At 37.0% G+C, this 25,780-nt stretch overlaps 1 protein-coding gene across 1 annotated transcript; it reads left to right on the forward strand.

Annotated features, from left to right (window-relative positions):
• The first annotated feature begins 25 nt into the window (after positions 1–25).
• Positions 26–23,803, forward strand: LOC137296116 (uncharacterized). The gene is made up of 5 exons (XM_067827804.1): positions 26–656; positions 13,006–14,305; positions 21,035–21,202; positions 22,298–22,403; positions 23,398–23,803. The coding sequence occupies exons 1-5, from the start codon at positions 26–28 to the stop codon at positions 23,791–23,793; spliced, it is 2,601 nt and encodes an 866-aa protein (XP_067683905.1). The 3' UTR covers positions 23,794–23,803.
• Positions 23,804–25,780: the final 1,977 nt, after the last annotated feature.

The following is a 25,780-nucleotide window of genomic DNA, read 5'->3' on the forward strand; positions in this document are numbered from 1 at the left end:
ACTCGAGGTCGAAAGAAGAAACAAAATGGCGGAGGAGGAATCGTCAGAAACACGGCCTGATGACAGTAAGGACAATATTTTCGAAATATTACAAAAGGAAGCAAAATTATCTGCAGAAAATGTCGTAGCAGGGGATACCAAATACAACGCTGGTGTTGACATGCACCACACTCTCTCAGATTTAAAGAGAGATCACCATGCCATTCATGGATTTAGGAATTTGCCAGGTTTGCAATGCCCACCTGTTCAGACGAACATAGCAAAGGAAGAACAGGATAATTCAGAGGTAAATTCCTCTCCCGAAGCTAAGAAACTAAAACTGTCAATGCCTTCTACACCCCAAGGACTGTCTGATTCGTGTGTCAGTCCCGAATCGGGAAAAAGAAGGCGCATTCAGCACGATTATCGACGCCTATCAAGCTCAGGTTATGTTGATGATTATGAAGCAGGTAAAGATCAACGTTTCGCGGTTGGGAACGAAACAGAGTTGGTCCCTGGGACAACTGCAACATCCCCAAGATCTAAAAGCAACACATCATCACCGAAGACAAGATCTCCAATATCGTTTGGATCTGCAAAGTTTCCTAACTCAGCTGCACAGGATACCGGAGTAAAAATGAATGTTCAGAATAATTCTGAAGTAGATGGTTGTAGAGGTAAGAAAGTTTTAATTTTTGCCCCATTTAATTCCATAAATGCCATGTTCTAAGTTGAGATTTGTTAAAACAATGATTAACCGCATGTGATTCACAACAGCCTATGACAAATTGGTTCTAAAATATTAATAAAATATTCACTGAGTAACCAGTGTGAAATGGTAGCCTACATAGCTATATTTAGTCTGCACCTTGCAAGGGCAATGTTAATTCATAACATTGTAACAAGTGCTTAAGCACTTACTTCAAAGGTCAGTTCTGATATTCAGGGATTTACGGGGCATGAATTCATGCACCCTACACTCAAATTAAAACTGGGCATAACAATGGAAACAGGAAAGTCAAAACTTTCGATCAAGTAACAATAAAGTTATGACTGAATCTGCAACAAAATTATTGTCAGAAATAGGAAAAAAAGCAACTGTTTTTAGGGCTATTACTCTGTATCCCGAAAATTTACGCATTGTTTTTTGCCCCCTTGGTGGAGCCACTGGGGCGTTCGATATGTACCATCGTCAAATGTTATAACAATAGTTTCCAAACCCATTTGCATTCAATTAAGAGAAAATACGATTCATTGCTTGGCCGTTTGGTCTCTGCGACCAATCTTCAATCTTCTTTTTCGTGTGTTAAATATATCTCATCTGTTGATTAGCATCTTACATGTCTTTTTTTTCATGAAGTTTACGTTGAGATATGTATAAGAGTATGATGCCAGATACCCACAGGAAAGAATTGTGTTAAATGTCTCAAAATGAATAGGTAGCAAGAAGATTGACAGGACTGGATATTATTTGTAAATTGTCATGGCTTGCCATCTGCTTGTACGGTTTAATTCCTCTAAGGGGTTATCATTTATTAGGTGATATCTCTATCCCTGAGCCTGACCCCCAACCGTTGTTTGCTGCATCCATCCTGGTTTTGCTTTTGAGATGACCCCTCATACTTGTTTCTCTTTATAGTGATAGTAGAGTGGTTACTACACCCTTATTAGTTTCAGCATGAAAGTTATTATTTTTATGTCATCTATCGTTAATAACGAAGCTAATTCTGATTTCAAAATGGGCATTCAACATGTGTCTTTTCTAATGCAATATCATGGCACACTAATTTGCAAACAGTCATGGTCTGTTCCCGAGATGTCGCTTTGAACTTTGAAAAAGTCTGCATTGCTCATTTCTACACCAATGTTTCCTCAGTAAAGTCCTTTTATTACATTTCCTGTCGCCCTACCACTGGAACTTTAGTTAAGCTGATTTTTAACAGATATTTCACACTTTCACAAATCAATGACACAAATGCTAGAGATAAACATGAAAAAAACCCACATTTTTTCCCTATTTCTGACAGTACTCTAGCTGGGTTATTTGCATTTTAATGGCTGTAATGTTATGATTGTGATACACACAGCAATAACACTAACTGAATTAAAGCAATCGTACAGTAAAGTATTAATTATATTTTTTCATCTGGGACCCCATTTGTTGTCAAAGACCCCTGAATATTGGGAGTATGAGATCCGGGGTCCCTCAGATATAGGATTTGAGTTAAATCCCTGGATTGTGTTCCTGCCTACATTGAAAAATTGTCTCACTTATTTTCCTTCCATATTTTATATATTAGTGGTTTATATATTTTTCTGGCTTATAAACATGACAAAAAGGAGTATGTCGAGAATTCAGCACCACAACTTCTCATTCAGACAATCTTGGCAAAAGTGTACATGTTACTAATACAAGCAACCAGTTGATATTTATTTTAGGAAACCTACCTGTCATATAAGACATTTATTTAATCCATTACTTTTCACATTGTCTGGAAACACATATTATTTTCAGTTAACCAAAAATTAATTGGCAGGCTTAAACCTATTATAGTAATTGTGAAAATGCTTGGAAAATGCTTTTGGGCTTGAATATCAATATGATGGATTTAACACAAGTTAAAAGCCCATATATGATACATGTATGACTCTTAACATAGCTGGATATTGAAAACTCTGATGAAAATATGCACTTGTGGGGTGACTTCACATGAGAAAAGTTTGACGTTTTTTATCAACATTTGTAAATATACTAAGTACAAACTGTAGTTTTGAAATGCAGATTGTAATTATTCATATAGCTGCAACTAATTAAATTACATAAATGATTGTAAAAAGTTTTGTTTCTTTAACATCTGTATGTGAAAAAGATGGAACTTTTGTAGTAGTTATATTCAAAATAATTATGTTAATAATTAGTCTTGAGTTAATTTGCAGAGATAATCGTGTTCACCCACAGAAGATTCGCTTCATATACAAGCACTGAACTGGCAAAATGCGACTTGATATCTCTGCAGAACAATTATTTGCAACTTAAGGGGGGAAACTTCTCATCAGCTATGACAGGATTTACTATAAAATGTTTAGAGCCTTAATTTGACATGTAGTCAGGTGTACAAAGTTGAAAATAAATCAGCTACCTCAGGAGTTGTGTCAACACAAACTGGATAGCTTTGATAAGGGTGTCATGCATCATTTACTTTATTAACTGTAGGAACGCAAAATCCCACGAATGTGTGCTAAAATACAAGATGAGATGAAAGATACAATAAATGTCTTGAAAACAACACTTATTGTAGCTCTGGTAGAAACTGGGTTCAGGTACACCAAAAGGGGAGGTGACAGAGCTGTGTGTAGAGAAAAGTGCTCAATAGTGTCCATGCAATCATCTTATCTCAGGACAGTCACTTTGGGTTTCAAATTATATTCCTGGATGAAACTTATTGTAATAAAAATCACTCAACCAATCAGGTGTGGCTTCCTTCAGCTTGTTTTAAGGCAGCAGTCTTACCATCAGGCAAGGGTGTATACCTGAACATCTTACAAGCTAGTATCCGTAGGAAGGGACTGATCATAGGTTGTGTCTACAATTTTAAAGCCAAGAAAACTGATGGTGATTACCTTAGTGAAATGAATGGGCAGGGGTATTTTTTTGGTTTTTTGGATTGGTCCGAACATCAGTTTCTACTGCAGTTGGACAAACCAAGCATTATTATTTTGGATAACACCAGTTACCATAACCTACATGTCCCCTGTACCATGAGCAATCTCAAGGCTCAGTTGCAGGATTTTCTCACTTCCTGTAAAGTGCCTTACAGGCAATCAGAATACAGGCAATCAGAAAAACAAAGTCTCAGCTTTGGAAAAAATCTGGCAGCACAAAAAGCCAATCCAGTACATCACTGACGAGTTAGCTGCAAGACAAGGCGACATTGTTCTATGTACATCTGTATGGCACTGTAAGCTCAACCTCATTGAGCTGATCTGGAATAACTGTAAGAATTTTATTGCTTGCAATATTACCACAGTCAAGCTTTCAGAAGTTAAAGAGCTTGTTTATGCTTCGTTTGTGATAATTACTTCAGAAGTATGGGGAAAGGCTGAAGCTTGTGTTCTAGAACTCAAGAATGAATATCGTCTGTGGGATGATGTTACCATCAACCAAGTTGCACCTATTGTAATTCTGCTAGAGTCATCGAATACCATTTATACTGACACTTGATATTTTGAAACAGTCCCTGTTATTCACTACGTCACATAAACACTGTCTGACTACCAGGTGGTTCACAGTATAGTTTGTTTCTTAACAGTGTTTCTACCATGAATATTTTTCTAAGGTTTTTGATACTAGACGTGTATTATGATTACGGAACGTACATTGTGATTACTCATATGCCATATTAGATTGAGGTGTTATGAATGGTTATATATTAGTTTTGAATCTCAAATATCAACCATTATAAAAGAAATGCAAAAAAGTGTTTTCCAGGCATTTCTGACATTGCTTTAACATTTTTCTCTTATTACTGAAAAAGACAGTTCTTGTACACATGCTTCTTATCTGTAACAGATCCACATCTGAATTGTCAAAGTGCAAAATAAGATGTTTAAAAAATGTATGAATGAAAACAAGGCAAAACAAAATTACTTATAAAAGTTGTCAAACATATATTTAAGTTACTATTTTCGTTTTTTCATACTATTTTGTAATGCAATAAAATAATGTCTCAGCCTTTGTCACCTCAATCTTTGTACTCAGACACTGTGTTAAATACAAAATACAATGCATGACAAATTGTTGCAACAGGTCACAACCTTTGTAACTATAGGTAGCCATTTCCTTCTTAAATGTTCAGAGTACAGTGCTTTAAGTCTAACCCAAAAATTCTTTTAAATCTGAAAGTTATCATAAACAATTGTGGTACCCTTGATTGTTATGAAATGTATTACTGCCTTAGGACACATGCTTGATTTGGACCAATCACAATCCTTATATGAGTTTGTTGCAGAAAAAGCATCATCTGATCCAATACTATTGCTTGTTACACATGGTTACAGCAGTGAATATACCACTGGCAACATTTTGATAATATTATTAGATGTCAAAAGCTTTCTAAAAAGTACACAATATCATTCAAAGCTTCATGCTTGTTATTCATACAAGGCTTAGTAAATAAAGGTATTCTCAGTTGTTGAATGAAAGCAACTGTTATGGGCAAAATTGTGGCCATACACATTGTTAAAATGTTGCATAAAAATTTTCCGATTACATGAAGATGTAAAAGAAATGGGTCAGATAATATTATTTTATCATTCAAATGGCAAATATTGCCACAGCTTTATTTTCCTGTTTGGAATATCTGGACATTATAAATATGTAAGCTTTCATTTTCATTTAAAATAAACTTATTTTTTAGTTGAAGCAGTATGTATTATAATAAAAATAATGATAAAAATAACTTTCATATTTATCAACAGTGAGATTAAACCTTTCAAATGGTGTGTTAAATATGGTATCAATAATGTTTTACATGTTGATATTTTCCTTGATAAATGCTGTCTTCACCTATCATCTGTCTTGAAACTCGCATCATAGCAGTAAATGCTTCTTGTTGACTGGGGTTCAAGGAGTTATATTACCTCCTCGTGTAGGTTTTTATAACTCGAAAGAGAAAACTTTGATATATAGCTGACTAAAGCTTTGGCTCCCATCCTTTAAATACCTGAGAAGGGGGTAAAACATCCTTCAATCCCCAGTCTTTCTTGTCGTTTTCATTACAAACCCAGAGCCTAAAGAAAAATTTTATTGCAAGAGTTCTCCTTTGCAAGATAAAAAGGTGGATGTCTTGTGGGAGTGTGAATATACTCGGTAAACTCCATTCCTGTGAAATGCAAATGACTTAATGAACCAAAATTTATGTATATAATCTGTTAAGTCTCATAAATTAAGTTGAAAGCAGCTATAAAATATATTCAAAATATAATGGCTTTCATAAACAGGTGCTTGATATGAAAGGCACTCTCACCTGCAGTATTGAACATGCAAATATCTAGGGCTCTAACGATGCCTCAAACTGTAGAGTCTCTGATAGCAATTAATTTGTGGTAGAAACAAAAAGGTATCAATGCATCAAAAGTGTATGGGACCATGGATAGTTTTGTAACTGACTTCTGTGATAAATGTTCAGTGCCTAATAGAGGAAGTACTAGATTCTTTTTTTTTTTGATTTACAGTTTTCCATCCCTGTTACCTCTTAAACAAACTTGATCTGGGGCTCTTTTCACAAAGCAACCTTTACCAAGGTTAACCTTAACCCCCATTCTTTAACGTTGTACTAAGGTTACCTAAGTCTTGTCAACATGTTTTTATTTCAAATACAGTATACATTCATTTGGGAAATGACTTCTAGTGAGACAATTCACGGAAAATAACAAACTATTGCCATAGATAATAGCTATTGCAATAGTTGTTTCCCCCTCAACGTTCTCAAATGTCACACTTGCAAAAATGGCAGAGATGGTAGAACAGTGAGAGGAGTTTAAGCACACTTCAGAACCCAGGAACACTATTGTCACAGGGCATTGTTTCACCTGTGTGTTTGCTAACATAGTTCTTAAATTATTTGTAAAGTTTGTGGTGTTTGTAGTAGACACTTATATAGTAGTTTAAAATCACACTGAGCAAAGAAAATGTACATATAGATTACAGTGATTAATGACATCCCATCTTTTATTCACTAGTGAATCAATTTTGAGGTCCAGCGTTTCCATTCTCCAGTGTGCAGTGAACTGTGTCCAACTCGGACTATCTATCTTGGACTCTTGTATAAACCAGATTGAACTTAAGGTCCGGCATAATCCTTCATTGTGGTCATAATAAAAAACTCTGTATCTCTCACTCTCATCATTTTGGATTTCACAGACATTTCCTATATCGAAGTCTGAAGGCTCAAGTTATTCCCTTGTCAAGAGGTAGGAGAACTGACGTTGTGTTGGCTGGAAGATATTTTTACTAAAACATTGCTGATGAATTAAATATGAATTTAGATCACTATTTTTACATTATAATGATATGTGCATCAATTACTGTGTGTGCGAAAATTAAGAAGCGTTGAACTGTGTAAACTTTTTAATCAGTCCCAAGCCTGTCAGAATTAGACAGAGTGCACTGTACACTTGAAAATCGCTGGTGAAATTAATCATTTGCCTAAAACTTGAAAATCAGCCAGATGCTGTCTTTGGTAAATAATCATTGGTAAATCATGGGTAGGCAAAATTACAGTCTTGGTTGTGCTTTGATGGTTGCAAGAATTGTCTTGTTTCACAAATACCTGGAATTTTCAGTTCAGTTATTATTACCTCGAATCATTATTAGCCTAGCACATAATGAACCTGAGAAAGCCAAAGTTTTGTCGATTGTCTAACCACATGTCAAAATGGCTGAAAGGCAGATGACACTTTAAAGTTTAAGATAGTGGTCCCTTGTCATAATGCAGGTCTTCAGGTCCATGGATAGCGTTATAAAAATATAAGAACTATTGCATAACACGAGAAAAGGGCCAGGTAAAATTGTATTTTCCATGTGACGTCGGTTACATTGTGATATAATGCAAAAGTGTTTGATGAGGGGGCGGACTAGAAGAGCACAGTGATGCAATGCAAAAAGTGCACATTATCGTCTAATAAAGTACTATTGGTGCCTTTGATGTCTCACCGAAACATCTTAGAAAATATGGAAATTAACATACCAGGTTAAGCACTTTTGGTAGCCAGGCTGGGTACATTTTACGCCGGAAACAAGTCACTCCTGACTTCCCTAAGTATACATGCCACTTGGTAAAAATAAAATGTTGGCAAGTAATTGTCAGAAATGACTTTAACGAGTCACATATGACAAATACGAATTGAAATATATTCAGGTTTACCAGTTTTTATCAAAGTATGATACATATACTAAAACTGCCTTATTTATGCAACATTATCGGGTATCTTCCTTTCCTATGCAATTACAGGTGCAGCAGTATTTTAGTCTGTCTCACAGTCCCTGAACCAGAATATTTTCCTGATTCTATCAGTAAGCTCACTTCAATAAAGTTCAGAGTTAAAGGGTTCTGTGGATTTGAGGATATTTCTGTTGTATTTCAATCTAGAAGCAAGGATGTGAACTGGCTTTACCATGATTATTTAAATACAGTGAGTCAGTTTTCCTAAGGAGAAAATTCACAGAAACTCAGTAGAGTTTCAGGCATTTGAAGGAGTTCATTGATGCGTATACTTATTACCTGGTTGCAATGAATCCACCAGGGGCAAAGATAATACATATCACGAATACTGGGTAATGAATATGAATATTGAATAACATATATATTAACATGTCAGCAGTTAATGTTTTCTTCAATAAATTCAGTGAAAATAATCGTTTGCCATGTTGACAGTCATGATTTATCCCGACAGTGTGTCTGCCCTGATATTTAACCCACAAATTATCTCACATATGCAGTGAATTCAGAAGCTTGCATCATTCTTGACACAATGCTACTGGGCCCTGAGTTCAGATAATCAAAGCTTGTAATTTGCTGTTGTTTAAAACAACTTAGTTTAATGTGTATCAGTTAACCGCTCAGTGCTAATTAAATACCTGATCTGCATTACCTTGTTTTTTTATCATGACAAAACAATCACAGTTGATATCTTGATGAATGTTCCATACAAACGTTGACTCCCAAAAACATGTGCATGACTCCCTTCCCATGAGACCAGAGAGTCATGATGACTCGTAAATTTCCATGTCTGGGGCAAACACTGCTATAGTGACAGTGACTAATGACTACAATAGTGTCAGTACATGAGAATGGACTTGGCTATTTTCTTCCCTTTGTAGGATATATTTAATCTCAGATGTATATTCTCAGTTAGATTTACAACTTTTCAGAGCTCCAGATAAATTTTCAAGCAGTTGGGTATTTTCTCCCATGTTTGTTTATGTATGACTATGAGTAATTTCATTTTTTGAGGAGTAACTAGCATTTTGTATACTCCCTCCAGTTAAAATTAAGTACTTTTACACAGAGTTTCTTATCCTTATTGGGTACTTAATTCCTCTAAATATATAAATATAAATGCATCTCAACAGGCTAAAAGTTTTTAGTAAATGTCATATTGCCAAACATTGGACAGCCGCTTGTAAATGCTCAACATGGTGGCCATGTGACTTTTAGAGTAAACCCCGGACAGTGGCTACGGCTATAATAGTGTATGTATATGTCACGGTAGAGACTGCAGTCTGGTAGGATCACAGATTCTAGAGATTGCGATCAGAGTCTCTACCAGCAGAGATTGCAATCGGAGTCTCAACTGGTAAGAAAGCTCAGATCCTACTTGTAGAGATTGCAATTGGCATTTCTACCGCAGTAGGATCTATCAGTAGAATCTAAAATCTGTCAGGGTACAGATTGCATTTCTACACTTACGCAAGCCAGTGAATATTTAGAAAAACAAAATTTATTTTCATTTATGAAACCATAATGTAAACATAAAGCAATATGTCACACCTTCCTTACATTCTGGTGTTGGTTGTAGGAAAACTTAGTTTTTTAGGTTGTTGCTAGATCTTTTAGTTGCCAGGAAAAGTTTAGTGATTTACATATTTTCCTATTGTCTACAGTGAGATGTTAAATGTATTCCGTCTTTAAATCCTCTCCTCTCTGAATATATAAGTAAACTGTAACATTTGCTGTGCATATATGTTTCAGGCAAGAAAATGGGGAGAGGAAGGTTAAGTGTTAATATTCCAGGGCACACATTGAAATCATGTTTGTTTGCCAAACTCGCTATTACAGGGTAGCATACTTAATATGGGTACGTGGCCTTCAGTCTCAACAAGTGTTCCAGTCACTCAGAAAATGGACTAGTGGCACCTACAGTATATAATTGTAGTTAAGCCAAATTTTTAGGACCTTTCATTGGTTCATGTTTCTGTATTCCCCAGTTTCATAAAATGGCGTCTCGTTGGAAAACAAACTGAGGTTTCACTAACTGCCAGTTGTCTTGTGGTCTTTGTTGGCTGCAACCAATCGCAGGGGGTCAGCTTGAAACATACCATTTTCGATTTCAAGGGTTAAGTTGGAGGATCATCTTATCTATGGGATTGGCTTTTCTATGTTAACATACAGTATTTAATCCTTAAGCAATCATATTAAGCTTGTCAAATTTGTGACAGATTGGTTGAGACAAAACTCAGTTCAAGTGTCCATGACACTATGTGTTTTCTATGTAATAGTGGGAACTGGGTGTGGAGATATGCAAATGAAGTCATTCAGCAGGAATTATTTCTATTAATCTCTCTACACCGATGTGGTATATATTTGTTTATACATAGTAGTCTCCCTTATATCTGAGGGTTTCTGTAAACACGTCATTTGAGAGCACACTGTTATTCTGTGATTGGCACTATTTGGCTGTGTCTAAAAAAACATGCATGGACACACGAAGAAACAGACATTGCTTGTGCTAACATGCTTCTTAGTACTTTTGTTCTGTTTAAATCACCGAGCAGTCATGTGCTTGCATAAATTTCAAATCCAGAATTAGCTTAAAACACACTAAATATGGGATTTTACTAGTAAGAACTGATTTTAGTGCGTTTCTTATTTTTTTGTAGAATATTTTGATGTGATTATGCAAATTTTCATTAAAGAAGACCACATCAACTCACTATTGTTTACAGCAACTTTGATCAGATTAACAGTATGCTCTGAAACAAATATTAATTTCACTGATGGATACTGTAAATACCTGGTGGCTACCTGTAAATCAAATCTGGATCAGACTATCATTATCAGCATCAGCATGAATCTATCAGGGATGTACAGGATGCGAATTCCTGCATCCCAAATGCATAAAATGAGACTGTGGACACAACAAAATTTATCAGTGCATCCACAGCAGAAGTACTTCTGTAAGAATTTCAGTCAAGTAACAATAAGTTATCACTGAGTTGGCTACTTGCAATTTCATTATTGTAACAATTGACATGTTGATCATAATACACAATGCAATAACAGTATTAAGAATAATATTTAAGTGTCTGGAACCCCCCATTTGTTGTCTAGGACCCCTGAAAATTATAAGCATGCATCCCAGGGACCTTCAAATACAGGACTCAAGGTAAATCCCTGATCTATCCAGCTGTAATACAGTGACATGTGACACCTCTTACGACAAACAAGAGGGTTACTGTAGATCAATTTTAACCCACATCTTTATTAATATGTTGTCATATTAGTTGTAGTAGAATATCAAGATCCTGTTTTTGTGATAGGTTGGTTCCAACCGTTTAGGTTCAGCTTCTAAAATATTCATGCCAGAAGCTGCTTGGCTCCGAAACCAAAACATAACTTTTTGTCATTTATCATCTATGAAATCTTCTCTGCTTGAAGTACTAAGCAATGGCCACAGTCATGACTTTGACAGTTGGTATGAATGGAGTGTTCAAAACTTGTTGAGTATCAAGGTTTTGTCTACAACATACACCCTGTACTGTTTTCATATCTGACGACTAGGAAAAGACAGTTTGTAATCTTTTTTACTCATCTGTCTTGTTTAAAGGTCAAGTTCGCTCCTTACTGTTTTATTATAGGATATTCATTTAGACAGTATCTGTTGTAGGGTAGACTGGAAACAGTCCCTTCATATTCTGGTCATCAAATATCCTGATGTTTATTTCACTGCATGAATGGTTTGTTTGCAGTATGCTGGGGACAGTTTGACTTTTCTGAAACTTATTTAGTGTAGAGTTTCATATATCTTGATAAAAGGTTCATAAGAAATGTCTTTAAGATTTTACTGATTTGTTATGTTATCTCCTTATGGCCAGTGTTTACAGTCTTAACATCAGTTATAGGTTACAGCAACTAAGGTCAGGTCACTGCGACCTCTAAAATTAGCTTCTGTGTGTTTGTTATCAAAGAGACACTAAACTCTGACTGGTTGTGGGGCTGCTGGGGTAGCATAGGGGTTCAAGCATTCCCTCGCCATGCCGAAGACTTGATTTGATTTCCCACATAGATACAATGCCCATTGCTGGTGTATCCCGCTGTGATGTTGCTTTAGTGTGTATAAAAAAACCCAACTTTTTAACAAAATCACCCATTTTCTTCCTGGCTGGACTTCCGTGGGCCATATTAGGCTGAGAATCTTGGGTAACCTCCTTTTCCAGGGGTGGTGGGTTAGAGGTGAAGATGTTAGCTTGTCATACCGAAAACCCAGGTTATATTCCCCATATGAGTACAATGTGCAAAGCTCATTTCTGAGGTCCCCTGACATGATATTACTGGAATATTTCTAAAAGTGGCACTCGCTCACTCACTCACTCACCTAGTACCTGCTGGTAAAGATGTTAAAAAGTGAGAAGCCTGAAAAGATCAGTGCTATATGGTGTTATCAAGGGATTTAGTCCAGCTGTCAACCTAACAGTATTATGATGTCACTCTTAGTTGGATTGTTTTCAAATATGGAGAGCACTGTGTTTGTCAGGAGAAGAGGTGCAGTGCAAATAATGATTGTGATGTTACAATTTTCAGCAACTAATACTTTTGAACTTTGAAAACATTTCCTCAACTAAAAACCTTGTCTAAATAAAACGTTCAAATTTTCACGAGTTTGCAAGAGTCCTGTCAATTTACCAAGTTTGAACTTTACATAAAAATTGCATGGGAATTTGAATTCAGTGAATATATTTTTCATTTTTAAATGAATTGTTTTCAAATTTTATGATCATTTTCCATATCTATAAGAGAGGTGCAGTGCAATAGTTATGTGTGATATTTTAAACTTATCAAGAACCATCACAACTTTCATCTCATGAACTCGGGGAAAAGTCTTTTGTAGAAAATGTGTTTAGTATTGTCATTTCCCTCTTGACAGGAATATTTCTGAGTGCAGGATTGAACAACAAACAAGTAGGGGTGTTAGGGAGCCGAGATGTTTTGTCATTTTAAACAAAAATCTAAATCCTTGTGGTTTTAGGTGATGTCAGAATACAGAAAGACCACCAGGAAGGCAGATCTCCACACAAAGACAGGCACAGGGGTCATCATTCACACAGCCAAGACAAGAAAGATTCTAGTCACAATCCCGACCAATCACACCACCACAGTCAACATCACCATCGCCACTCACACTCTCACAAGTCCGCTGTGTCCAGAGACCATACTGTGGGCCATCACAATGATAAGCAAGAAAGTATGAATGGATCCATTGCAAACGATCATTATGGCTCCGACAATAAGCGTTCTTTGAAAGTTGAAGCAGTTAAAAGAGAAGTCACTACCAAAGTTGACCCCCCAGATTTGAATCGAACTGTTGGTCAATCCAAACCCACTAACAGTCAGCCGAGAACACCAACGAAGAAGCGAATTGTTAGCAACTGTGGTGTTCAGGTTAACCTGAGACGTCGGACCGATACAAAGTCTGTTCAAGTGTCCCTTGGCCATCCTGGTGGTTCAGTTCACCGAGTCACCAATGGAGACAGACATCATTCTCCAAAGGAACACCTTGTCAGCCATCAAAAGCAAAGAATCAAGATCTCTCAAGGAACTCAGACTTACGAAGCTGTTGCACCTCCAGTAACTACCTTACCTCCTTCATTGAACTATGTTGCTCCTACTGCAAGCTTTGATACTAAAGTCCATTTGAACAAAACACAGGCTCAGGTACCAGGACTCATCCAGTCTAAATATAGCAAGTACATCCATGTTGAAAAGTATACCAATGGAGGGGCATATGTCGTGCACACGTATCAAGATGAATTGTCAGACCTCAGCAAAGAAGAAATGGAAGAGTTTGTGTCGGAATATTTTGATCTTGTGTATGGGGAAACGAACGGTTCTGCCAATTTCGTTATGGGTATTGTCCATCGGTCAGCTGAAAACTTGCCTGACTTTATTGACTATTTTGGTGATTTGTATCCCAATCTCACCGTAAAAGCAGGTGTTTTGGGAAAGTCAGACATTGAAACAATGACAATATCTAAGTACAGGGAACAGGTGATAAAAACGTATCAAAACGGAACTTACAGGTCAGGTCCACTCTTGCAGATCAGTCTTGTTGGAACAGTTCATGAAGAAGTCGGAGACTATTTCCCAGAATTCCTAGATTTATTGGAAGAAAATCCTTTCCTTAATGTTGTGATGCCTTGGGGGAAACTGGCAGCTATCAAATTGAATTCACGAACTGAAAGTAACGATGGTCCGATATTATGGGCCCGGCCTGGAGAACAACTGGTACCAACAGCTGACATGCCAAAGTCTCCATTTAAAAGAAAAAGGTGAGTGCCATTGATTAGAAACTGTTGTTGATAGTGATCCATCTCCCATGGGAATGAGTGATTGATTCTATTTCTAGTTTTACCGCAATATGCTGTCTATATTAGGAGGCAAGCAGATATGGGCTTCGCACATTTACCCAAGTGGAGAATCAAACCCGGGTCTTCAGCATGATGAGCGAACACCAAAGGTGTCCCAATAGTTCTTGGCCTTAGGTGCCATTGTACAAAGCAAACTTAGCACTACAACTGTTGTAAGTGCATGTTAAGATATGTGAATAGCGTTATCTTCACTTTAGTGCTAATGTTGCAGTGTACAGTGGTTGTATATCATAGTTAAGGTATTCACTCATCACACCAAAGACCCAGGTTCAATTCCCCCACATAAGTACAATGTGTGATACTGTGAAGCCCATTACTGGTGACCCCCATCCTGATATTGCTGGAATATTGTCGAAAGCATAAGACTGAAATCGTGTGACATAATATACCTCAAATATTGTACATAGTTTTGTCAGAGACAACTCTGTATCATGCTTAAGACTATATTCGTATTAAGACTTCGTGTGTATTTGGTAGGGCTGGTACAATTCACTGATGCACCAACACATCATGATACATTTAAGTTTGATACAGCTGTTGTATCATTGACTAGAGTATTGATACGAAATGATACACAACTTGTTTTTTTGTCGAAACAGTCTAATGTTACAGTATGTCTTTAGCTTTAAAAGTTAACAGCTCACGTTAAACTAGCTGTCTGGTAATATTCGGTCATTACCGGCCATTCCCACACGTTCAAATACTACCATTCTTTTGATTGGATGAACTATCTGTTGTAATCAATCAAATTGCATATACTTTATCAATGTGTCTCTCTCTCCAAAATTGCGACCGCTTCACTCACGGCTTATGCGAAACTGGACATTGTAGATCATCCGTCAATGTTGCGTGTGTGAGAAGGTATTGGTTTTGAACCTGAATGTGTACTTTAATCTATAATACTGTTGTATGCAGGGAATGTCATGCTGAGTATTGGCACAGGTAACTCAGTCAATATGACTTTTCACCTTCAACGCCATCTTAATGTTGATCTGAGTGCAGCTCCATCAAACACAAGTTGCATAACAAATGTTTCCATATCTGAAGACAAACTTGTATCAAGAGTAATGATAATTATGAGTATAATAATTTTGAAGCTAATAATTATATTCTATTTCTAGTTTGTGATTTAAGCGTGTCAGTTTGCAGTTGGAGGTTTCACTAATCAAGATTTTCTAGAGATAAGATCAGCTTATCACTTAATCATGATGATGTAAATCTGCAATTATTCAATGGTGCAACGCATTGTTACCAGCAGTTGCACCAGCAACAAGTATATTTTGTTTACATGAATTCAGCCTTTCATGGTTTGAGTCTTTTTATCCCCCAGGCCTCGTCTGTCAGTCTGTCTGTCCGTCTGTCTGTCCGCCATCATTTTGTTTCCGGAGCATAGCTCAGAAACCGTTTAATATTTTTAGACCAAACTTGATAGATATAATAATCTCATCCTATAGATGTGCCTTTTGCTATTTCCAAAGTTTTGGCATTTTTATTATTTTTGTTTTTCCATGGAACATTTTGGTGTTAGTCTAATGGTGGAGTGGGCTTCGTTTCAAAACCGTTCTATATTTTTCTACAAAACTTGGTAGATATGTGTGGCTGACCCCAAAGTGGTGCCTTTTGCTCTGTACAAGTTTTTACATCCAGTCTAAGTAAACTTATCCACAGTACTTTTCGTTACACTCCACTACAGAGTCTAACAAAACCTTATGGGAGGTCATGTCAGGTAACCTTTGAGAGTGACCAATCAGAACACAGCTTACCAAATAGCAAAAGTGCACATTCGCACATGCCTTTTGAACCTTTTATCTCGAAAAGGTTCGAACTCAAACGATTCCCGAATGCTATTTAGCATACGCTCGCTTCGGGGTGATGCACACAGCGTATGCACAGCCATGACAACGGTGAGTAAACAGTCGCTGAAAATATTTTGTTTGACAATATTCAAGGAATGTTATCTCATGGAAATATTAGCTAATGGTAACCCCAAAGCGTATATACTGCAGGTCAAATATCTGTTATATGCAGATTTTTTTTTGCGGAGAGATCTGTGTCAGTTACCTGAATATTTTGAAAGTCCTTTTGATCCCTAAATAGTAGCCGTTGTCTGATTGGTTAAATCTATTTAACTGTCTCTCATTTGATTGGACGGTCATTTGTCGCTGAAAGGTTACCTGACGTGACCTTCTACTAGGTTTTGTTAGATTCAGTGGTGGAGTGTAATGAAATACACTGAGACTAAGTTTACTTAGACTGAAGTTTTTATGATTTATTATTTTCTTGGTTTCCATGGAAACGTTTCAGACTTAGTCTCAAAATGGAGGGATGGGCTTTGTTTCCTGAGCAGAACACAAAAAGCATTTAATATTTTTATGCAAAACTTGGTAGATACATCAATCAGAACCTAAAGTGGTGCCTTTTGCTATGTACAGGTTTCTGTGATTTATCATTTTCTTGGTTTCCATGGAAATGTTTCGGACTTTGTCTCAAAAGTGAGAGGTGTGTTTTGTTTCCGAAGCAGAACTTCCTAATATCTGTCAGTAAAACTTGGTAGATATGTGTGACAGACCCTAAAGTGGTGACTTTTGGTATTTACAGGTTTTTGTGATTTATTATTTTCTCGGTTCCATGGACACATTTCAGGCTTAGTTTCAAAATGGAGGAATGGGCTTCGTTTCCAGAGCACAACTCGAAAACCATTTTATATCTGTCAACAGATCTTGGCAGATATATGAAAGAGATCTTGAAATGGTGACTTTTGCTGGTTACAGATATATGGCATTTATAATTTCCATGAATTCCATGGAAACAATTCAAACTTAGTCTAAAAAAACATCAAGTAACTGTCAGATGATTTGTCCTTTCAAACATGTGGGTGCCAGGGGGATATGTCATCTTCTGATGACTCTTGTTACATTTTGTTACATCCTTTTTCATTCGGGGGATCTACTTTTACAAATTAAAATCATTTCTGGAAAAAGGCAAACTTTCTCAAGAGGTAATTCGGTACAAAATTGACTGTTTTTACCTCTCAATTTAATTATGACTAATCAGTTCACTAATTGCCTTCCCGTATCACAAGATAAACTACTGAATCTTTCTACATCCTGCGTGTCCTTGCTTCCTGCTGAGGGGCTGTAGTTAGCAACTAGCAACATTAGCTTTGAATTACCATGGACAATTCAAAGATTACAAATGTCAGGAGACAATTTCACCATATCTGATACATAAGATGTCTAATACCATCTCTCAAACACGTACACGAGTGGTACTATCAACAGTGGTACTAGATGTCATATTTGTCACAAAAATAATGATGCTTTGTGTTCTGTATTAAAACAACAGCAAGGATTACATTGTTCCTGTTATCAGAATTAACAGCAACTTTAAAGTAGACTTGTCCTTGCATTAAATATAATCCTAGGTTCTGTAATTCACTAGATTACATAAACTTTGTATTTCAAAACGCTAATCTTAGCTAAAGGTGTTAACTTCACTGCAACATATACTGTCACAAAATTAAAATGGCTGCCAAAATCTGTAGCTCTGCCCAGACTCACAAATTCACAAGAATACAGATAATTAATACGCAGCAAGTGATGGTGATCAGTTTGTTGAAGGACGAAGTTACAGTTAATCTATAATTGATGGTTAATTCCTGTAACACTCTTGAAAAGCTAATATTTTTTTGAGAGGCTCGTTGTAGATATTGACATTTACCAAGTACTAGCATGTTCAAAATATAGCTTAGCATGATGGAATTGGCATATGATTTTGTTTACAAACAGCAATATGCTTTAAAACTCTAAACAGCATGCTTCAATCCTCTGATAGATTTCTTACGAAAGCAGATTTCATAATTTCATAATGCTATATTACATGAAAACATGATTTCCAATAATGTACTGGTATATACCTGCAAAACTAATTACACGATGATCACAATATAGATTTTTGATCAGGGATGAGAATTATAATCAGAATAAGTTTGCATGCCATGGCATGGTAAATATTCAAATGGACCGAATGAAATATTTTCAATTGTGCCCTGGCAACAGACCTAATATAAAAATTAATGTACACTTCATGTATGATTTCAACCCCTTATTTACACCCCATGAAACTGTTTAATGTCAGCACAGTCGTAGCTTAACATGGTCCTGATCATATTGAATTTCAGTGTGCATAGCAAGAATTTAATGATAATTTTAATGATAAACACAGTTAGTTTGTTTATGGGTCCAGGCCAAATGAAGCTGTACTATTCTTGCAGTCATGATAGACTTTTCCTTGTGGGTTTAGTGTAACTAGAGCACCAAACGTTTCAAGGACAGAAAGAAATTTTTTTTTTCAAATATGCCGTGTTGGACTAAGCAGGAAGATTTTCAGGTATATCATAAAGATTATAAATGCATTTGTACGAAGAATACTTTCGGGCTGTCTTTAACGTCATTTCACCATGGTCAGGGTAATAAGCCAATGTGAATGTAGTTTTAGAAATTATTGGCAGTCTAGAAGAGAAACTGGAACCAGTGAAAAACCAGGTTGGAATTGATCTTCAGTAACCCATGCTTGTCGTAAAAGGGGAGTAACAGGATCGGGCAATCGGGCTGCCATCTGTTCCCAGGTGCTTTGATTGATGCTTATCCTGTCTCTCACTGGATTGATTGGTCCAGACATGGATTATATAGCAGTGTTAAATTCATCTCACTCACTCACTGTATACTCTTTGACAAACTGGTCAAGAGGACAAACTTGGTGTTGGTTTGTGTTCACTCCCAAAATACAGACCTCCCATAAGACAGACTCTGTCAGTACACTAATTAGTTAAACAATGCTGTCCACCACTATTTATTTAATGAGCTGTCCCATAGTCACTACAGAGTATACTAACAGAATAATTATTACTATAATAAATAATATGCTTGAACAAAGTCATGTTATTAGCATATTGAGAGGCCCATACATGAGGCATTCACAAGTAAATATCTGTTGTACCAATATATGTTTATGCAATAGGTCTTAATTTTAAAATCATTCATTAAATGAATTGATAAGACTATACTTAATACCTAATGTTGTCTTTTCTCTTCTGGGCACATACCATTATTGTCAAATTGTTTTAAGGGGTCTGTCTTTTGGGAGGTCTTATGGGAAGATACTGTGTGTTATCATATCAGGTAGTCCATTGTACATGTCATGTGCATTAATTATGAACAGGATTGTATCATAAGAATTCCTTTGAATAAGTCCTAATGAACATGAAAGGACAAACCTTCTTACAGACAACAGCTTATCAATCTAGCCAATACTAACTGTGAAATGACATTCACCAAAGATCAAAGATTGATCAGCAGCACTCTGTCTGCAAGCCCACCCAGGGGTCTATAATCCCATTGCCCTACACTGGGGACAGTTTTTATTTTATTCAATCAAATAATGGTATCTTACTTGTCCATGGGCTACTAGATAATTTACGGTTTAAAACTGCAAATAAATTTGGATTTCATTTCAAATCTGCTCAAAATGTAGCTATGAAATTGCGCAATGATAACAAAGTAGGTTTTTGATCCCTGCCGCAACCCGGAACAAGCAACTATATATTCAGCGGAGTCTGTACATACGTCCCAATTCTTGTTAACGCGATATCTCATGAACTATTTTACCCAATATCTTCAAATTTGGTGACAGCCTACATTGGGGTATTACGTGGACACCAGTCAGTTTTGGTGACCATGACATTTTGGCCACTTTTCAGATTTTTTTTTTTTTTCACAACATTTGACACCAGTCAGTTTTGGTGACCTTGACCTTATTTTCAAGGTCACCACCACACCGGCCACTTTTCAGATTCCTCTACCTAGTATCTTTGGATTTGGTGACAGCCTATACGAGTCTGTTTTGGTGAACTTGACTTTATTTTCAAGGTCAACACAACACTTTGGCCACTTTTCAGATTCTTGTTAACAGTATATTTGATGAACTATTGTACCCAACATCTTCAAAATTGGTGACAGCCTATATTAGGGGATTACTTTATTTTCAAGGTCAACACAACACTTTGGCCACTTTTCAGATTCTTGTTAACAGTATATTTGATGAACTATTGTACCCAACATCTTCAAAATTGGTGACAGCCTATACCCTGTGGCAAGTGGCTTTAAAACAAATTGAACCCTGAACCACTTAGTACTGTAGGACACATTAACAAATCAATTTGAGTGCCCTGTGGCACACCTGCTGGAATATCTGATACTTGCTGAATTTTGAAAAAGTCCAAGTGACGTATTTGATCTGAATGTATTATTATCACGGAATGAGGGGCAATTGGTGGTATGAAATATGTCAGTAGGTTTGTAAGTGATCAAATGATAAGCAGAGTTGTGTTTAGATTTATGTAATCTCGCAGTTTGTACTGTTAAACGTGTTCTACCTGTTTCATTCTTTGTTGGGTGGATAAGCTCAGTGTGTTAAAGCATTTTCCCATCAAGCCAGTGATTCGATTGATTTGTAGAATGTGTGGAGTGTGTTTCAGGTGTCCCCTCTGGCAATATTGCTGGAATATTACAAAAAGTGTTTTAAAATTTATTGTCACTAAGATGTTGAAGTTGTTCTGTTTTTTGTTCACAGAGGCTTAAATGAGCTGAAGAACCTACATTACCTTCCCCGAGCCACGGAGCCAAGAGAAGTCCTGGTGGAAGACCGTACCCGCTGCCACGCTGACCACATTGGGCAGGGGTTTGACCGCTTGACCACAGCAGCAGTTGGTGTTCTCAAGGCTGTCAACTGTGGAGAAAAGTAAGCTAGATAGGATTCACATAAGGAATATTGAAACTGTTGATTGGCAGTGTTTGTCCAAGGCTTAAAAATTTAGGTGTCATCAGAAGGAGTTAATGTACATGTTTTGGGGAGTCATTTACGAAGGTTTTCTGCATCATATCAACTCTTGATTGGATGTGTTTTGCCATACATTGTGACACCTTGTATGTCTTAATGTTAACCAGTGTATTATGTAAAATTCCGTATTGTAGTGATAGGTATACTTTTGCATCATTACTTTTAATGCTGATTCTTGTACAAGAGATTCTTAGTGCTAGTTTGATGTGACTGCTATAAAGTAACATGAGTTTTAGCAGTTTTAGCGCTAAGGTTGTTTTGTAGGATGGCACTTATAACTTTTGAGGCTGATTTTTTAACAAAGTCATTTTAGTGTTCAGGTGATTGTAACTGCCAGACTAGAATTAAGACACTTTTAACTCCAGGGTTGTTCTGTATATTACTTTTGAGGCTGATCCCTATGTTAGGTTAGGTGTAATATGGTATAATATCGTACTTAAGGATATTTTGGTCGTATGTCAACGTGCATGCATGAATATGTGTAGTTACTTGTACCAGCCCAGTACCTGCAACTTCTGCTCTCAAGGAGGAACTACAGAGGAAGTTCTGATCCATATGGCACAATGCTAAATATAGCTTCTTATTTCACTGTTGACCAAGCATCACCAGGTGCTGAGGTGTCATCTCTCTCTCTCTCTCTCTCTCTTTTTCTCTCTCTCTCTCTTTTTCTCTCTCTCTCTCTCTCTCTCTCTCTCTCTCTCTCTCTCTCTCTCTCTCTCTCTCTCTCTCTCTCTCTCTCTCTCTCTCTCTCTCTCTCTCTCTCTCTCTCTCTCTCTCTCTCTCTCTCTCTCTCTCTCTCTCTCTCACACACACACACATACATAGAGTGAAAAACTATAGACTCAAACATTCCTAAAATAGTTACTTTATCTTCTTTTCTTTTTTTTATCGATAATGCTATAAAATTGAGGCCTCAACTTTTCTTTTTAGTCCTTTATATGTTTTCTAATTCTTGCTGATCGACTAGACATGCTAAAGCAATGACTTTTATTTCAGAGATCAGTCAAGAATCGTCAAGGATGTAATCTGTTTTGATGCAAAAGACTTCTTTGATTTGACAAACAAGTTGCACCTGGATTTACATGAGCCACCTGTATCACAGGTGAGTCCACGCTCAGAACTTCTGATTATATACAGTATGATCCCTTGGAGTTGATAACATGATTTGTCGTTTGAGTTTGACATTCAGTGATCGAGGGAAAATGAAAGCACCTTCAAGCATTTGAGCTAGATATTGGAACTATGCAAATGTTAGTATAATAATATAATTTCTGTGATGCTTCAGTGAAAGATCAAAGGCTCCGACAGTACTTTATCAGACGATTATATGCTCTATTTGCATTGCATCATGATGTCTTGGCGTCACTGTGCCATTCTGGTTTGCCCAGTCATAATCGAACATTTTCGCATTATGTCAAAATGACACCGATGTCATGGTGCGTGTCAATAGCTGAAATATTGCCGAGTGTTGCATAATACTAAACTCATTTACCCACTCACTCACTCACCCTAGGAAAGTACTAAATTTGGCATCTTAGAAAAGATGTAAGGTTCATTGTGTATTGTAATAAAGCATAGTTTAGCCCTGAACTGTTATGACATTCTTTTTTTCAAAATGCATATGGGTAGAGTGAACTTTAAGACCCTAATTCAGTACACTAGAACGGCGTGTGACGTCAATTTCTTGGCCTCCTCTTCAGTTACATGACTGAAATATGTATTGAAAAAAGCAAACTGCCTAAATCACTGAGACTTTTCAACACAACTTGAAACCTCCCAAAATCTATTCAAACCTGAAAGAGTGGCCTGAAACAGCAATCTAATTGACAGCAGTAGCCACTACAGAAGGTCCAAAGGACTACAAATTATTGAAGGAAACCAAGATGTTATAAGAAGTGCTGTGAAATGACACATGATATGAATGTAGGTATGTGGGAACAAAATGTTTTATCTGTGAACCACCTAATATTGGCTAAATTGCAGACTATTATCATGTTTAATGGTTTAGAAATGGCTTTTAAAGCCTTCATGCGAAGGAAATATTATCACTCAATATATCTTCAATATATAGTCGCCATCTTGTTTCTAATTCCTAGTGTGTGACCTGGGTTGAGGACGCCAAGTTGAACCAGCTCCACAGAGAAGGTATCCGGTACGCTCGCATTCAGCTTTGTCATGATGACATCTACTTCATCCCGCGCAACGTCATCCATCAGTTCAAGACAGTGTCTTCAGTTACCAGCATTGCTTGGCATGTCCGGCTAAAACAGTACCATCCCGAATTGCTGAACTCTACAACAGACTCTGAGGAAAACGTGTTGTCAGAGAGCAGTGTCACTGAAGAAAGGTCCTTTAGCGAGACCGAGTTGAAATCAGACATAGTCAGTCATGTGCCCGAGCCAGAGAAGGTTCTGCCGGCCTCAGAGGTCGTGACCACGGTGACGCCAGTGACGCCGGTCAAGGTGGAGACCCTGAACCCTGAAACCTCATGATCAAGATCCATTGTCCATATTCCAGGGATGGCAGTTTTCCATGAATCCACAGAATCCACGGATTTAAATTAAAATCATTAGATCCTGGACCTTGTTGGGGGCTTGTGACCCCCAGCTGATTTTCAGCCGAAATCACTTTCACCTGTTGCCATCCCTGATATTCTCTCAGCTGGAGGACAAACAGTGGTTATTTTGTACTTGCTCCCATATTTCACGATGGACACAATGATATTACAAGTTTCTTGTGGATTTGGCATTATTTTTGTGAAGTGCATCATTGAGAAAAGTGCTACCGAAAGGTTTTCTTCTGATAGTGTTTTATGTGACTTGCACTTTGAACACAAGTGTTATATTCAATACAGGATCTATGGTGGAGGCTTTGTACATGCCAGTTTTATCCTTCTGTGTCATGTTGATTTACCCAAATATGCCCTTGATGAATAATGTCTTGTATCTGTGTCTTGGTCACACACTATGTTTCAACACTGTCACATGATCTTCGTCAAATAGATCCGTCCAATCGCTTCCGTTGTTTACGTTCACTATTTGTCAACCTTAGGATACAGGCAGACAACCTTTTTGGAATCCTATTGTGTACGTGTACAAATTGCTTTTAGACCTTTGCTGATTGAAAATTCCAATACTTTGATGTGTACATGAATAACCATCGCATTAAAATCACTTTGTGCATGTGGGCCCTGGCCAGGCAAGGGATATTTACGCAGAGTTGTGTCCCATTGCTGGCAGACATGAATTTGACTTGACAATTCGCAGTCCTTGTCATGTCAGCACTTTATTCCTGTGAGAGACTCTGACCAATTTTACACTTTTGATCCAAGTTATTCTGGCATTTCCTCTGACCATAAGCAGATACTGTTGTATGACTGCGTCATGAACACACCCCATTATGATGTCCCCAAATTATCTTTCACCCATCAAAATTATTTGACAAGTAATATTTTTGTACAGAAACAATGAATTAATGATATGCCTGAAAGCGCTTGTGCATATATATTTCCTAGAATCATCCTGTATTTAGTTTCAATTGTCAGTAGCTCATTTCCTGTTTCTGATTATGATTATTACAGGTCAGATTAATTAAGTTATTCATTTCAATTGCTAACTTATTGTTGTACATATGTTATTGTATGTTTGTTTGTATACTTAGAGATATTTAATGAACTGACACCTCCATGGACCCATTTATATGTAAGTTAATGTAAGTTAATCCATGGAGTAGTCATCCATGGGAAATAACCCTTAGTTAGATTTAGATTGTCTCCCCTCTGCCATCTCCCGTTGCTTTCCTCCTTTCCTCAACATCACTTCACTGAACAGCAGAAAGTTGTGCAGTTTATTTACAGTTTTTGTCTTAGCCTCTGAAATATGGACACACAATGTGTGAAGGCCATTTTCTGCTGTCACCCGCCGTGATATTGCTGGAATATTGCTAAAAGCGGCGTAAAACTAAACTCACTCACTCACTCACTGAAATATGGACATTTTATTACTTGCCCTTTAAAGATACTGCAGTGTAAAATTTTACAGCAATATTACACTAGTATAATACTGCTAGATGTTTGACGTCAAAATGGTTGCTGTTGCAATTTTTATTAGACCTTGCTTGACTCGCAGAAAGCTGAGAGTCCTCATACTGTAGGCAATTTTGTCGCAGTTTCTGTCAATTTACGTTGGCGAGTAATAAACAGAATACTGAATTCGCTTCCGTGAAATATCATTTTTATTAAATTCTTAAAGATTTAGTATCCAACTTGCTGTCGCTCGCTTGATAGCAAGTCATTAACTTGTTAAAGAATAATGGTATTACACGGAAGCTCATTTAGTATCCTCTATATATCATAAAGTCTGCTCAGTGTCACAATTTGTCAAAACTTCATTTTATGCTAAGCACCTTTTCCAAGAGGTGTCATTTTGTTGAAAGATATTATAACCGTTTTTCAGTACCAACTGCTGTTTTACTTCTGGA

Source organism: Haliotis asinina, chromosome 9 (genome assembly GCF_037392515.1).
Source record: "Haliotis asinina isolate JCU_RB_2024 chromosome 9, JCU_Hal_asi_v2, whole genome shotgun sequence".
NCBI classification, from domain to species: Eukaryota; Metazoa; Mollusca; class Gastropoda; order Lepetellida; family Haliotidae; genus Haliotis; species Haliotis asinina.